A 17753-nucleotide genomic window follows, 5' to 3' on the forward strand; every position below is an offset into this window, starting at 1 on the left:
TATATTGCATTGCGCAATCAACACTGATACGGGCCGCTTTATCAGTTTGACACGAAGAACGTCACGTCAAACATGTTACTCCCAAGTGATTTCGGTTGCTTTTTAGTAAGCGGTTCGCAGGTCGTTAAATATTGGTGAAATTACGTTTGGAAAAAAATGCGAATATGCGAATATCATTTTTATTATTCGAATGCTGACCATTCAATCGAATATTCCATTATTCGAATAATTTTGCCATCCCTAATATTTACTGACCTTGATAATTTCTCTCATTGGCTTTAAGACCGCCTCTCACCGACCTTGAGAACCTTCTCACTGACCTTAAGGCCACCCCTCCCTGACAATGCTTTCTCTCACTGACCTTTGGTGGTTTTGGTGTTCCCTGCTTATGTTTTGACTTCTTGTTCATCAGTCTACGCTTCATGATCCGGTGTACATAACCATCAACATCTCGCCTGAAAACATATTAACAGTTTTATAACATGATATACTGTGAAACCATTTATTTTCATCAGCACGAAATTTCGTCCTTTTTTAAAAAATGACTATTTCGTCAGCACTTAAATTCGTCCATTTCTGGTTTTGAAAAAAAAAGCGTCCGATTTGTTTGTAATGTTTGTAATACGCGGTTGCGAAAAAATCGTGCTGGGGAAAGAGGGGTGACACTTGGTAGTCACTTGCAGGAGGTGGGCCTTGTTTGGCATATGCCAATTAACAAGTCTGTTATTTCAGGTGATAGCAACTGTCCCTTATTATTTTATGTCATTGACACGTTCTTTTTTATGATTAGCGGATAAGTGGGACTGAATAACCGTTAACGAGTGTTCCAAACAACGAAGCCAATTGCCAATTAGTCTTTTTCCATTACAATCACGGACAACCAAACACAAATCAATATGTTCTTTATTAATTTGTAATAAAAGCACAGAATATATTTCAGTTAGGTGTTGATCACACATCGTCATATTTTAATTGCGTTTAATAGTATTGTCTTTAATCCGGATTCGCCGCGTGTTGGCTGTATAATCTGCAACACCCCTGAAAAACACAATACACACAATGGGTAATAAAGTTGTTAACAATTAGCGCTAATCAACACTATTATACCTAAACGAAGTCGACGCATTCGATACAGCCTTATTGCATTCGCGTTTTACAGGAAATGTCAGTTGTCAGTACACTGTATAATGTACACCCCTTTGTGTCAAAACCGGATTTAACTTGAGTGCGAATAGTCGACTGTTCATGTTCTTTGTATCAATATTATCCGGGTATCAGTACTATACGTATACCAGTCTACAAACAAGGTGCGCGCTTCCGCATATGGGTATTCGGACGTACAAAAAATTGACCTACCGTTTAGCATTCACGCCGTCGAACGCATTTAGCAATATAACTTGTTTTTTTTTCACTATTTCTTTACTTGCAAAAAATTCTAGTGGCTTATAACTTACCTTGCAATCTTTTTTTCTCGCATTTTGCAAGTGTGCGAGTGTTAATTTCGAGCCCTGTGTATATGCGTGGATTACGCTGGATTTAAATGCCTTATGCCTTCGGTAATTAAGTCTCATTTGTTTCAAATATGGGACATGATTGTTCGTTAGGATCTTGAATTCGTCCATCGGTCGAAGGACGAAAAAGACGAAAATAAATGTCTGACGAATAATAATGGTTTCACAGTACCACAGAAGCTGAGGTGGACTGTTGTAACTCAGAAGCCATATATCAATAACAGCCTGTGCAAAACCCATGTCTCTGGCCAGAAAACATTTGACAAATTAATATGACACATGCCTTAAAAGATGAAGCCCGATTAAGTGTGTATTTAATTTTGCGAAGGCCAACTCTCCAATATTTGTGCAAGTAGTCACAATTTCTCAGCCATGTTTCTGAAAAGAGCACAATTTCTCCTTCCCTGTTAATTGTATTAAATCATGTCATATATAACTAGCATTACAGTGTATTGCCTCTCTAAATTGTAAAGTAATAAAGCAACTTATTAAAGATGACAACCAAACAAAGAAAGTAATGAAGTTGAACAATATTTGTTTGCACATTACAGAAGTGAATCATCAAACATGCTGTTATTAAAATAATTACTGAATTAAAACAACTAAAATCTACAATAAAATCAACTTTAAGAAAATATCTTATTACCTTCAAGAAACATGTATTCTGCTATTGTTCTTAGTCATTGTCCATACAAATTCAGCCAGCAAACTTCAACTGTCTTTAATGTTTGTATGTAAAAATCAAGATCAAAGGTAAATTCAATATCATGTTTTCAAAGTTACACAACAGTATGAGGATTTGGTTTTCCTCAACAACTAACACATGAAAATTCTCGTCTGAACTAGTCCTGCTCACTTTTGATCCAACATGTCAGTCTCAACACGAGACGCAGGAGTCTTCCTTGCAGAGGCTAGTCGAGGTTTGATGTACGACACGCCAACATCGCCACCCTTGGGCGTCTCAAAGCGTGCCTTGCCCTGCTTCCTGGCATGTTCCTCATACAGGTTGTCCCCGTCATCATCCATACCCAGAATAGGTAACTGTGCGCAAACAAATATAGCATATTTTACGCTTTTCGATCGTGTTAAAGGGATATCAATAAATACCAAATGAGTATTGATCTGGGAAAAACCGAACTTACTGCATGTGCATTAAGTGATGTAGGATCCTGCACAGGCTAATTAGGGAAAACATTTTCCACTTATTTTGGAATTCTTGTTTAAGGGATGTCTCTGTTTAAAAAAGTTAAGGCAAAAGTGTCCTGAATGATTAGCCTGTGCAGACTAAACATTTAATCTGGGATGACACTTTAGGCACATGCTTTTAGCCAGATTTTCCTAGAGCGACTCAAATGCTGAAAAAACAAGAGCTGTCAACATAGGATGACTTATGCCCCCTATAAACGCTTGATAGAAGTTATGAGCTTTTTTCGAAACCTAAACGCAGATTTCGAAACCTATACACGGACCCTAAGTTCAAGGTCAAGGGGGTCAAAATTTTTGTGCGTATGGAAAGGCCTTGTCCATATACACATGCATACCAAATATGAAGGCTATATCTCAAGGGACATAGAAGTAATGAGCTTTTTTCGAAACCTAAACGCAGATTTGAAACCTAAACGCGGACCCCAAGTTCAACATCAAGGTCACAGGGTTCAAAATTTGTGTGCGTATGGAAAGGCCTTGTCTATATACACATGCATACCAAATATGAAGGTTATATTTCATGGGACATAGAAGTCAACAGCATTTTTCGAAACCTAAACACAGATTTATGAAACCTAAACGCAGACCCTAAGTTCAACGTCAAGGTCACACGGGTCAAATTTTTTGTGCGTATGGAAAGGCCTTGTCCATTTACACATGCGTACCAAATATAAAGGTTACATCTCAAGGGACATAGAAGTTATGAGCATTTTTTCGAAACCTACACGCAAAGTGTGACGGAAAGACGGACAGTTTGATCACTATATGCCCTCCTAACGGGGGCATAAAAAGTTCTTGTTCTTTGGTAACTGGCATTTCTCATACACACAGCATGAAATACTGTGACACCATGATTATAGAACAAATAAAGAATATTTGGGTAAATGGGGATGAAAAGGAAACAGTGCTCTGGAAAAACAGGGTTTACTGCATGTGAGGGAAGTGTTGTCCCAGATTAGCCTGTGTAGTCCACATAGACTAATCAGGAACGAAACTTCCGCTTTTATGGAATTTTTCATTTAAAGAAAATCTCTTGTAAATAAGAATTCAGTCTAAGCCTAAAGTGTTTTCATTGCTTAGACTGTGCACTCCTGAACAGGCTTATCTGTTATGACCCTTAAGGCACATGCATAAAAGCCTTTATTATATACATGTTTTAATGCTTTTTACAAAATACAGGTTGTATCAATCATTGAAATAAAAAATCCCGTATTACGCTACTCGCTGTTTCCAATTCCGTATTACCATACTAGCCGGACTACTTCGACCCATTTAATGACGTCACATTACGCGCACCGAAAATAAAAATATTTTATATTACAAAATATATTACTTAGTACATCGTGTGACATCATTTCTGTGACGAAACACAATGGTTTTATCTAAACTCTCTGGAATTTAAGGACATGTCGGACGTGGTGTTTTTTAACAGTAAACTATTTGTTAAAAACATAGAATGAATTCAAAACGTATTTTGGAATGTGTGTTTATCATGTATAAATGTATATTTCGAAAGGAATACAATGCAATAGTGTGGTTTAAACTAAGTTTCGATAAAGACATGGAAGGTAGAAGTGGAAGTACATATCGTTTTCAACGTTTTGTTATACACATCGGATTAAAATTTAAAGTTGTCAACTTAATTGTTATAAACATTGGATTAACGATGGCATTCAGGTAAGCGTTTCGGAAACCTGTGTTTTCCCGGTTCGAATGTTTACACGTTAATTTACATAAACTGTATTCATACGCGTCTTAAATAAACTATGGCGTACCAAACTTTTAGTCATTGTTTTGTCAGTTTTGTTTAAAGTAAAAAATACAATTGTTAACTGTTTTCGTTAGTTATTGTATATAATGAAAGGAATATTACGCTAGTCAATTGTTCCAAGAGTTTGCATCACTCTTGTGGCTTGTGCTATTTCGCATCACACTCGAGGCTCCGCCTCTCGTAAGATATGTCATCACACAAGCCACTCGAGTGATACAAACTCTTGGAACAATTGACTAGCGCAATATTCCGTATGTATCGTTCTGATATCTTTTATTGACTGCCTGGTAGATTATACATAAAACACATAGGCTCTGATAAAAGTATGTATTCATAGAGCATGGCTCTTCTATGTTTATTAAGTACAATATTGCACTGACCTTTCTCTTTTTGATGGCCTTGAGGGGTGTGGACTCGAAGATATCGTCCTCATAGTTTTCATTGCTCTGCTGGATGAGATCCTTAAGTTGCTGCTTCCTCTTCAGTGTCCCCACATTTGCAGTCAGACTAGTTCCCCGAGCCTTCTCTTACATGCAGCACCAATATTAAACAAGAGGTCCATGATGGCCCTGAATCGCTCACCTGACTAACCAAATACACTCCCAACCCAGATTTCATCAAGATAAACATTCTGACCAAATTTCATAAAGATTGGATGAAAACTGTGACCTCTACTGTCCACACAAACAAATTGTTGACGGTTTTCTATTATTGACCAAGTGACCTAGTTTTTGACCTCAGATGACCCAAATACAATCCCAACCCAGATTTCATCAAGATAAACATTCTGACCAAATTTCATAAAGATTGGATGAAAACTGCGACCTCTATTGTCTACACAAGGTTTTCTATTATTTGACCTAGTGACCTAGTTTTTTGACCCCAGATGACCCAAATACAATCCCAACCCAGATTTTATCAAGATAACATTCTGGTCAAATTTCATAAAGATTGGATGAAAACTGTGACCTCTACTGTCTACACAAGGTTTTTCTATTATTTAACCTAGTTTTTGACCAAGTGACCTAGTTTTTGACCCCAGATGACCCAAATACAATCCCAACCCTGATTTCATCAAGATAAAAATTCTGACCAAATTTCATTAAGATTGGCTGAAAACTGTGACCTCTACTGTCTACACAAGGTTTTTCTATTATTTGACCTAGTTTCAACCTAGTGACCTAGTTTTAGACCCCAGATGACCCAAATATACTCCCAACCCAGATTTCATCAAAATAAACATTCTGACCAAATTTCATAACAAGAGGGTCTGAAAGGCCCAAAGTTGCTCACCTGAGATAACAAAATATTATTGGGACAAATCTTCTGACCAAGTTTCACGAAGATCGAAAAATAAATGTGGCCTCTAGAGTTTTAACAAGGATTTACTAAAGTCATATAAGGAAAAATGCCCCGCCCTCTTGGCAGCCATGTTTTTCAACCAACAGGCATCATTTTTTAACTCTTCCAAGATATTATCGGGATGAATCTTCTGACCAAGTTTCATGAAGATCTGACAGTAAATGTGGCCTCTACAGTGTTAACAAGATTTTACTATAGCCATATCAGGAAAAATGCCCCGCCCCTTGGAAGCAATTTTTTCAAGCAAACAATTATTTTCGAACTCATCCAAGATATCATTGAGAACAATCTTCTGACCAAATTTCATGAAGATTGGACAATAAATGTGGCCTAAAGAGTGTTAACAAGGTTTTACTATAGCCATATTAAGCCATATAAGGAAAAATGCCCCATCCCTGCTGGCCATGTTTTTAAAGCAACCAAAACCATTTTAGAACTCATCCAATATATCATTGGGACAAATCTTCTGCCCAAGTTTCATGATGATCGGAAAATAAATGTGACCTCTAGAGTGTTGACAAGGTTTTTTTATAGCCATATAAGGAAAATAGCCCCGCCCCCGTGGTGGCCATGTTTTTCAAACCAACCGGCATCATTTTTGAACTCGTCCAAGATATTATTGGGATGAATCTTCTGACAAATTTCATGAAGATCGGACTATAAATGTGGCCTCTAGAGTGTTAACAAGGTTTTACTAAAGCCTTATATAGCCATATAAGGAAAAATGCTCCGCACCTTGGCGGCCATGTTTTTCAAGCAAACGTAACCATTTTCGAACTCATCCAAGATATCATTAAGACAAATCTTCTGACCATATTTCATCAAGATTGGACAATAAATGTTGCCTCTAGAGTGTTAACAAGGTTTTACTATATATAGCCATATAAGGAAAAATGCCCCGCCCCCTGGCGGCCATGTTTTTAAACCAACCGGCATCATTTTCGAACACGTCCAAGATATTATTGGGATGAATCTTCTGACAAAGTTTAATGAAAATTAGACAATAAATGTGGCCTCTAGAGTGTTTACAAGATTTAACTATAGCCATATAATGCCCCGCCCGTTGGCGGCCATGTTTTTCAAGCAAAGGTTACCATTTTTGAACTCATCCAAGATATCAGTGGGACAAATCTTCTGAGCAAGTTTCATAAAGATTGGAAATAAATGTGGCCTCTTGAGTATTAACAAGGTTTTACTATAGCAATATAAAGAAAAATGCCCCACCCCTGACGGCCATGTTTTTCAACCAACAGGCATCATTTTCGAACTCATCCAAGATATTATTGGGATGAATCTTCTAACCAAGTTTTATGAAGATCAGACAATAAATGTGGCCTCTAGAGTGTTAACAAGATTTTACTATAGCCATATAAAGCCATTTAAGGAAAAAAGCCCCGCCCCTTGGCAGCCATGTTTTTCATGCAAACAAAACCATTTACGAACTCATCCAAGATATCATTTAAACCAATCTTCTGACCAAATTTCATGAAGATTGGACAATAAATATGGCCTCTAGAGAGTTAACAAGGCAAATGTTGACGCCGCACAACGCACAACGGACAAAAAGCGATCACAAAAGCTCACCATGAGCACGTTGTGCTCAGGTGAGCTAAAAATTGGATGAAAACTGCGACATCTATTGTCTACACAAGGTTTTTCTATTATTTGACCTATTATGTGACCTAGTTTTTGACCTAGTGACCTAGTTTTTGACCCCATATGACCCAAATAAAATCCCAACCCAGATTTCATCAAGATAAACATTCTGACCAAATTTCATGAAGATTGGATGAAACTGTGACCTCTACTGTCTACACAAACAAATTGTTGACGGACGCACGCACACACACACGCACGCACATACAGACGCCGGACATCACACGGTCACATAAGCTAACCATGTCACTTCGTGACAGGTGAGCTAAAAACAATTCCTTTAAATGAAAAATTACTGTAAAACAGAAAGTGTCGTGCCTGATTAGCCTCAGCGGACTACACAGGCTAGTCTAAGACATTTTACGCACATGCATTAAATATTCTTTTCCTAATGTTCTCACATTGGCTGTCAGACTCATCACTCTGACCTCCTCTGTCAGTGTAACACCAATGTGTTTGAAAATTAAACAGCATGGATTTTTATCAATCAATGCCTCTTTCCACACTTCCTCTGTATTTATTATAAAAATGCAAAAAAAAAAAATTGGCTAAAATTGTGTTAACCAAGTATAATACATTTTCAATTAGTCAACGTCTAAATGACGCTTAAGGATAATGTCATGATCAACATTAGGTCAGGAGATGTGACTTTGCTGACAGTATTCATCAGTATCAAAGCTCAAGTTTTTGTAGAAAGGATTGTTAATGTTAGACAAAACACATAAGTTTTGGTTAACCAAGAATTTTGACCTTCTGAATTAGTCCAAAAGAAGGTCAATGACAAGGTCAAACAAGGGCTGTTTGTAAAACATGCATGCCCCCCATATGGGCTGTCAGTTGTAGTGGCAGCCATTGTGTGAATATTTTATTTGTCACTGTGACCTTGACCTTTGACCTAGTGACCTGAAAATCAATAGGGGTCATCTGCCAGTCATGATCAATGTACCTATGAAGTTTCATGATCCTAGGCCTAAGCATTCTTGAGTTATCATCCGGAAACCATTTTACTATTTCGAGTCACTGTGACCTTGACCTTTGACCTAGTGACCTGAAAATCAACAGGGGTCATCTGCCAGTCATGATCAATGTACCTATGAAGTTTCATGATCCTTTGCCTAAGCGTTCTTGAGTTATCATCCAGGAACCATTTTACTTTTTCGGGTCATCGTGACCTTGACCTTTGACCTAGTGACCTGAAAATCAATAGGGGTTATCTGCCAGCCATGATCAATGTATCTATGAAGTTTCATGATCCTAGCCATAAGCGTTCTTGAGTTATCATCCGGAAACCATTTTACTGCCTTGGGTCACCGTGACCTTGACCTTTGACCTAGTGACCTAAAAATCAATAGGGGTCATCTGCGAGTCATGATCAATGTATCTATGAAGTTTCATGATCCTAGGCATAAGCGTTCTTGAGTTATCATCCGGAAACCATTTTACTATTTCGGTTCATCGTGACCTTGACCTTGACCTTTGACCTAGTGACCTGAAAATCAATAGGGGTCATCTGCGAGTCATGATCAATGTACCTATGAAGTTTCATGATCCTTGGCATAAGCGCTCTTGAGTTATCATCCAGAAACAATCTGGTGGACGGACGGTCCGTCATGAGCAAAACAATATACCCCTTCTTCTTCGAAAGTAGCCATGTTATTCAACTGACTGGAACCATTTTTTAACTCAACTCTCGTATCAAGGAAACAAATGTTTCGAGCAAATTTCATGAAAATTGGGCCAAAAATGTGACTTGTGTTCACATGTTTTCCCTATATACATATAGAGAAAAATGCCGCGCCCACTGGCGGCCATGTTTTTTCACCGATCCTGACCATTTTCACACTCGTCCGAGATATCAATAAAACCAATGTTTTGACCAACTTTCATGATGATTGGTCAACAATTGTGACTTCTAGAGTATTTACAAGGTTTCTCTATAGCCAAATAGGGAAAACTGCCACTATATACATATAGAGAAAAATGCCCCGCCCACTGGCAGCCATGTTTTTTCACCAATCTCGATCATTTTCAAACTCTTCCAAGACATCAATTGAACCAATGTTTTGACCAACTTTCATGATGATTGGGCAAAAATTGTGACTTCTAGAGTGTTTACAAGGTTTCTCTATAGCCAAATAAGGAAAACTGCCCCGCCCACTGGCGGCCATGTTTTTCAACGGATCGGAACCACTTTTGAACGCAACCAAGATAGCATTAAGGCAAACATTTTGACAAAGTTACATGAAGATTGGGCATGAAATGTGACTTCTACAGTGTTTACAAGGTTTTTCTATTTTTGACCTAGTGACCTTGTTTTTGACCCGGCATAACCCAGTTTCGATCTCGGTCGAGATTTCACTGGGACAAAGCTTCTGACCAAGTTTCATGAAGGTGGGACAAGAAATGTGGCCTCTAGAGTGTTTACGAGCAAATGTTAACGGACGGACATACGACGGACAAAGACCGGTCACAAAGCTCACCTGAGCAATCAGGTGAGCTAAAAAAATATTGTTCAAACCTTTTACTGTATAGATAGTATAATCCCGACTCGAACATTTACCCAAAACATCCTTATCAATCCTACTCTATTAGTGCATACTTTCTACTTTTCCAGTTTCTTTTCATTACCCCGATAATCCAGTATATTCTATTCTAAAAAGCAAACTCTTGTAAATACTGACGATAAAAGTGCTCTAGAATTTCATAAACACAATTTTGTGTTAAGTACAAAATCAATTTTCGGCATGACTGGCTGTTTAAAGATTTGATGAAATACTCCCAGTAACATGTGTAAATCACCTGACGTGATGTGTGCGTGTTTATACAACAATCAATACAGCCAGGCTTTCCATGCAAATGACACGACGTTGCACATCTTGCATAATTTTCGCGCCCTTTATATTGAGACAACGAATCAACATGATATAAATTAGCATTGTTTATTTGAAACTAGAATGCGTCAACGTTACTTCGCGTTAACATTTACATGCGGAAGTCTGTTTGGATAACAATCACGTTAACATCAACATTCTGTAGTGGGTTTGGGATTACAAATTTATTTATGCTCATTTGAAATTTTAACAAAACATTGAAAGCTGTGTAATCAATTCAACGATAATTTGTTAAAACTCTTTACGAGTCGAAAAATGTTTTGATAGTATAATGCATGAAATGCACAATGAGGATTACAGCCGGTTGACATCATCATTCTTCTGATTAACTTGATAAAATTTCTGTGTTAAATACATGTACGTCTGAAGTTGTCTGCATGATTTAACTACAGGTATTGCCTGCCTGCAAGTGCTGTCGCTCATAAAGCGCGCGCTTTCATTGGTCAATATTGATTGTCCGATACAACACTTTAAGCACATGCATAACGCCCCATTTCCCCATAACAAGGCTAAAATCATTATTACTGTACAAAACCTTTTGTTGGAGGTTTTTTCTTTTCCGATCTTGGTTTCAGCCCATCCTGGAAAAACATCTTGGTGCACTCCTCCACAGACTTGGTAGCCACGGCTTGAGCTACTTTAAACCAGTACAGTGGGTTACCGGGATCGTGAGCTTGGCAGGCACTGGTGGTTAGAGAAATATAGCAGTTAGTTTTCCTTAAAGAGACATTTTGTTAAGAGGAAATCCATACATTATTTTTGTTATTTTTATTAACATATCTTCAAGACTGTATGACTACCTGAACTTTCCAATCATTATGTTATCAATATACTTTTTTTATTGTAAAGTAAAGTATTAAACAACAATGCCTTTGTCACAAACATAAATCTGTCAGGATTTTATTTCAGGACAAGATATAAGAAAGTCCCAATGATTTCCATTATTTTACCTTTGACCTAAAATTGTGACCTTGACCTTCCAACAAGTGACTTGGTTATAAAGTAAACAACTAAGTATGCTTGTAACTAATTATGGAAAGTTATTTCAAAATCTTAAATTTGCTTCAAACCAAGCTTTGACCTTGATTTTGTATGTTGACCTTTGCCCTAGTAACCTAGTTTGTGTGTTACAATCTGTCTTGTCATTCTGATAACTTTTGCAAAGTTATTTAAAATCCATCCATGCTGGAAAAAAGTTATTCTCCACACACAGAAAAATGTTATATTTTCATAAATTTGACAGTTGACCTTGAATTCATATCTTTAACTTAGACCTAGGGACGTGGTTCTTGTTGCTAAAGTTCATCTCATCATGTAGATCTCTTATGCAGGGGTCTCACTAGGATTTTAAAACAGGAGTCCTTGGACTCCTTACTTGGGAAAAGTAGGAGTCCAATTGAATATTGCACATGTCTTCAAATTTTCCACCAAATCCATTTAAATAAAGAATGAATACAATATAACATATTATAATTGTTTTACAAAAGGTCCATTAGGAATCACTCTCATTATATTCTCTGTATTATGACTTAAATTAAAAAAAAAATGTAGAAAATAGCAACAACAAAATAAACAACTCTCTCAAGGCAAGTGTGCATTTAAGTGCTTAATATACATGTATTTACATACACACCCCACTTTTATACATTTGCTTTTTTCAAAACAAAACATTACAATTACCTTGCTATCATATTTCCATTTGAAACAACAATAAAACCAGTTAAATACACCAGTCTTTGACAATCACAACTGTGTTACCTATGACATCAATAAAATCTATGCCTCAAACAAATTCAAGCTAGGAATGCTCTTGGAAGAAATCAAAGGTCTTTGATGTGAATGCCCAGATGGGGCCAGTTTCTAGTTAGTTAAATGTAACACTGTAAATTTGTTACACATCAGCAAGTGGCAATTTCAAACGGCATTAATCAATACTACATTACTGGAAGCATGCACAAACTGTCAGATACACCATTACTGCATTAGTTCCATAGAGGATTAGATGTAAGAGAACTATCCTAACATTTTACTGGATGGATTAATTGTATTTTAAACAGATGTGAGGAAATAAATTGTGTTGGCTTGGAATTTAAATATGAGGTTGCTTTACAGGTATTGTTAATGAATTGACTTGAAATACCCAGTTATACAAAAGGGTACATCCGGGGACTCTCATTTGCTTTCCGATAAGCGTCATTTGTCAAATTTATGCGTACAAAAATGCTTGACTAAGCGTTTCCGAGAGCCCTGCTTATGGCCAGTTATATGAAAATTAATTCATGATGGACATATTTATGCAACGGACAAAGTTTCAAGCACACATTTCCTAAATTTGACCTAGAATTGTGACCTAAACCTTTCATCTAAGGACCTGGTTATTGGGCGTGACACTCCATCACATCATGCAGATCACTTTTGTGCCAGTTATAATTAGAAATACATCTATGCTGGACAAAGTAATGCTCCTGACAAATATTTCCATCTGCACACATGCTCAGGTGTTCACATCATACATTTTACATCATGTTACATTGAGTAAAAAGTCACTACAAATTTAATTACAAATCCCTTTAGCAAAATAAACTAAATGAGCAGAGGTTATGAAACCTAAACTCGGTCATACAAGACATTCTCAAATGCATTAACAAGAACAGTGAAAGAGTAATACATAAGAACAAGTTTTGTGCACTGACAACAAACATGTAAGAGGACACTGTAAGTGAAAAAAACAAAAAACTTATATCATTTTTTAAATATTGAACTAGCTACACATATTATGAACACTTACTCATGTAGCCTCTCCTTTTCCTCTTTAGTCCAGCGGTCTGCAGCCTGTGCCTCTTCCGATGTGTTCTTCTCCATTGACCTCTTTTTTATATTCCTGCCTTTCTGCACAGCCTTCCCTGTCCATTCTACTTTTTTACTGTCCTCGGACAAGGAATCATCCTCTTCTATTATCGCTAGAGTCCTTTTACAAGCTCTTAAAGATCTCCGAAGCATCTTTGGATTGTCCTCCCACACTTTATCCACAGTAGAATCTAAAACACTTTGTTGTAACTCAACTTTTCCCACTCTGCTCCTTTCACGCCTTGCCCGCGTTGTTTGAATAACATTCGCTGACTTCTTCACTGGCACACCCTCCCCTTCTTCCTTGTCATCTTCCAATTCTGGCTCAGCTGTGCTAGAAGATATGATGTTTTCCTGTGTTGCAACAGCAGCCTTGTCGCTACCTTTAAGTTCCTTATTTATGCCAATCACAGACTTTCTGCTTGGTCTACCCATTGACCGTCTTGTCCTCAACTCTTCAACTTCACTTTCTGACGACTCTTCAGTTTCCATGGTTATACCTGTATTTGACAATTGAGCCCTGGCAGACGCTTTTCTCACAGCACCTCTTGTATCATTCGAGACATGATCAGATTTTTTACTTTTTCCAGCATGTAGTCGTTTTAATGTGTCTTTCATGAGATTGGAAGTTCCCAAAGTGCCACAAGTCTTCCTACCTCTAGTAGACGAGCTTTGTTCACACAGCTTTTGTTGCTCCTTCGATTTCGAGCTTTGTGGTGGTTGGTTATCGAGGGTGGTTGGTTCATCGCCTTGTGATGATGTGCTGGTGTTAGCAGAGGATTGACTTGTGTTTAAGGAATAATCTCTACCTTTTTCCCTTGGATTCCAGAATGGTTTCACTTTATGGCTTGAAATCTAAAAGCAGGGAATAATGAGAATACAGTGAGATATCACAATAGACCATGATTGTAAACATAACAACAAGAGGGCCTGAAAGGCCCAAAGTCGCTCACCTGAGATAAAAAGAAATGACCTGTTCTTTGCAGCCCAAGATTTCAATGGAACAAATGTTCTAACCAAGTATCATGAAGAATGAACAACAAATGGCCCCTTGGCAGCCATGTTTTTTTAACAGACCTTAACCATTTTTTAACTCTTCTAAGATATGTCCAAATTTCATGAAGATTGGGAAAAAAATGTGTCTTCTAGACTGTTCACATGTTGTCACTATATACATATAAAGAAAACTGCCCCACTCCCTGGCGGCCATGTTTTTTCACTGATCACGACCATTTTCAAACTCGTTTGAGACATCCACATAACTAATGTTTTGACAAAATTTCATGATGATTAGGCAAAACATGTGACTTCTAGAGTGTTCACAAGCTTTTTTACTACATAAATATAAGGAAAAAGACCCCCCCCCCTGGCAGCCATGTTTTTTTACCGATCCAAACCATAATCGAACTCAACTGTCCTATCCGGGTGTGGTAGTGCGGTCTCCTTTGCTTACGCAAATGAACCGGTCACAGGACGGTTACAAGTTATGTAACTTTGTAAGCACTTATGTAATGCGGAAATAATTATTTGACAAACTCTTATTTCCGGACAGGATGAATATACTGACTGGTTGTAATTCAATTAACTAAAGGCGTTCAGTCAGGGACGCCTAAACATAGTCAAAGAATTTATTGATAAGTGAAAACCAAGGCAGCTTTAAAAAAAATAACTAATTTTTATTCCAAGAACTCGGAAAATGAAAAACAATGACAGAAAATTAAGAACAGGTACAAGCCAAGTCTAAAGAATTTAAGTATCGTTACAAAAATGAACAACATACAGCAAATACCTTAATGAATGTAAAAAGAAGTTAAAAATCTGTCAAAAAAAAACTGATATAAATATAAGTTACTGTTAGTCTAGAAAGTGCTTCAAAAATCTAGTTTACAAAATAGGTCTAATTTAATCTAAAGAACAATATTTATGGATATTAGGAAACTTCAGTGAATCAAATGTAAAAATAAGAAAAATTTACTACAGTTATTGAAATAGAATAGTCTTTCTAATTTAGAAAATGCCAAATAAAAATAATCTAAATAATAAGAAGAATTTAGAAAACAATGCCAAAATGTCTTGATGCTGGTGTTAAAAATAATTTAGAGTTTAATTATTTAAAAATTCCAACCTTTTTCAAGAGCTGTTAACTTTTCAAGAAAGCATCAAGGTGTTTAAATCAGCCAAAACAGCTTATTTTATACAGTTCAGAAGAGATCAATGGCAGAGTAGTCAATTTTCCCTCAGAACAGTGCATTTTATCAATGATCAATATCTTTCCAAATTCCAGAGCAGAACTAACAAGAGCACCGCCTTGCGGATGAAGACCACTCATCTATTCTTCTTTTTAAAGGTGTAGGGACCTATCTCAATTTCAATCACAAAGGAGGGAGGGGTGGAGTGGAGAGGGGTGTATAGTGTGGGGTGTGGTCATTTATTACATTATCTTCTGAAAATGCAAAAAAAAATATTTATTTTTTTTTGGTGGGGGGGGGGGATTCTTGGGTCAGATGGTATTTTAAAAATAAAATAATAAAAATAAATATTTGTGTTTTTTAACCATGTTTGAAAAAAACAAGAGATGTGTTTGTCAGAAACACAATGCCCCCTATTGCGCTGCTTTGAATTTTTTTTTTTTTTTTTTTTTTTTTACCTTTGGGCCACGACTTTTTTTTTTATTGGTTTACAAAAATTATTTTGAAAATGGTCCATCGGGCGGTCGAAAAAAAAACAACAAAAAAACATCATTGGAAAAATAAGTTAATACTAATAACATCAGAACAAAGACATCATATCTTTTATAACCTTAACACAGAGACGAAAAATCTAATTATGCAATGAAACACATCTATATCTTCAAATGAAATGAGTCACATAAAAGCACCTTTTGTAACATCAGGCAATTTTAAACACTCCATTAAATGACATGCGTTCTTCTCCCATTAAAACGAAAAACTGCGCTTCATTTCCGTAATTCGATGCGCACCATTACGCAATGCGATGCCCGTTGCATAAATCTTATATAAGATAAACTACTCATACACAAAGTTTGTGTTTGCTCTTATTGGACTTATGACATCGTCCATGAAAAAAATCGAGGTAGATCGATCCCCGCGTCGTCGCGGTAATGTTTGTTAAAGTTGTTGTTGTCGTGAAAACTCGTTGATTTACAACGCAACACGTCTTTTTTAAACTGACGCGAATTAATACAATCATATTTGTCAACTTGGCTTTTGCTTTATTTTGATAATTTAATCCAAAGTTTAATGTTAGCAAGTGTTTTTACTGGAATTGTAAACAAGGAGCCAGTTAAAGTCTTCTGAAAATGTGCAGTCTGTGTGAATTGACAGTTTGACGTCATCAAAGGAAAGCCGCTTGCTGTCTGAAGCAATAAAGCGACAAATTTCGCGCCGACAAAATTGGCTTCCTTTGTCTAGCAATCAACATGCCGAACCAATCGTGCGTTTGTTTCTCAATTGCAATCCTCCAATTTAATAATAGCACGTGCATAGCTCCGCCTTCGAATCTTTTGCAGAGAACGGAGGCGGAGTTTAACGGTTAATTGAGCTAGTATTTTTAATACGCAAGTTGAGTTCCGATTTGCCGAAATTACTCGGCCCTAAGCATTAAAACGACAAATACATTTATCAATGATTTTCCGAGATATACCGATTTGTTCCGATTTCCAAACTTTCTGTACAGTTCCTATAAACTATGGCGGACGTGTTTACAAAATTCCTAAACACATTTATCGTAAATAATGGCAGTGTTTTATTGGATTATTTATACTAATTATCAAATTGCAAGGTAATACTTTTTTATCTACTATAATATCGGGTATGTTTAATATAATAAACATGTTAAACAATATAGTTGCGTCACAGACTCGGAAATAAATTTTGATGCGGTCGACATTTTACTGACGCTGATTTTCCTATTGTCTGTAATTAAATAAATTTTGAGAAGTGCCCATAAAAGGACTGGTACATACTGTGTCACATTGAAAAATATCCCGATCTCTGTAATATATGTGAACCAATCGTTGATTGTACTTACTTGATTTTATTCGCAACCGTACTCAAACCGGCTCGTTTTTTTTTCTCGTTTCGCTCGTTTTTCAGTGCGGTCGGGAATAAAATATATAAAAAAAAGACGATTTTCCGATTTTATTTTTTTTCCCATTTTCCAAAAATTAGGGTCGGCGGTTTTGTAAACCAAGAAATATAAAAGTCGTGGCCTTGACCTTGAAGGATGGCCTTGACCTTGAACTTCCACCAATCAAAATGTGCTGCTTTATGAGAAGGCCGCTTTGAATTTTTTTTTTTTAACTTTGACCTTGAAGGATGACCTTGACCTTAAAGGATGACCTTGACCTTGAACTTCCACCACTCAAAATGTGCAGCTTCATGATAACGCCGCTTTAAAATTATTTACTTTTTTACCTTTGACCTTGAAGGATGACCTTGACCTTGAAGAATGACCTTGACCTTCCACCACTTTAAATGTGCAGCTTCA

At 36.9% G+C, this 17753-nt stretch overlaps 1 protein-coding gene across 1 annotated transcript in view; it reads right to left on the reverse strand.

Annotated features, from left to right (window-relative positions):
* The window catches only part of LOC127875119 (mis18-binding protein 1-like), a 49473-nt gene that overhangs the window by 8688 nt on the left and 23032 nt on the right, over positions 1–17753 (reverse strand). The window contains exons 13-17 of the mRNA XM_052419946.1: positions 13186–14099; positions 10933–11081; positions 4869–5014; positions 2368–2552; positions 362–455 (exon numbers count right to left, since the gene is read on the reverse strand). Coding sequence (XP_052275906.1) covers positions 362–455; positions 2368–2552; positions 4869–5014; positions 10933–11081; positions 13186–14099 — 1488 coding nt within the window. The remainder of the gene's footprint in view (positions 1–361; positions 456–2367; positions 2553–4868; positions 5015–10932; positions 11082–13185; positions 14100–17753) is intronic.

The sequence above is a fragment of the Dreissena polymorpha genome, chromosome 3, assembly GCF_020536995.1.
Source record: "Dreissena polymorpha isolate Duluth1 chromosome 3, UMN_Dpol_1.0, whole genome shotgun sequence".
NCBI classification, from domain to species: domain Eukaryota; kingdom Metazoa; phylum Mollusca; class Bivalvia; order Myida; family Dreissenidae; genus Dreissena; species Dreissena polymorpha.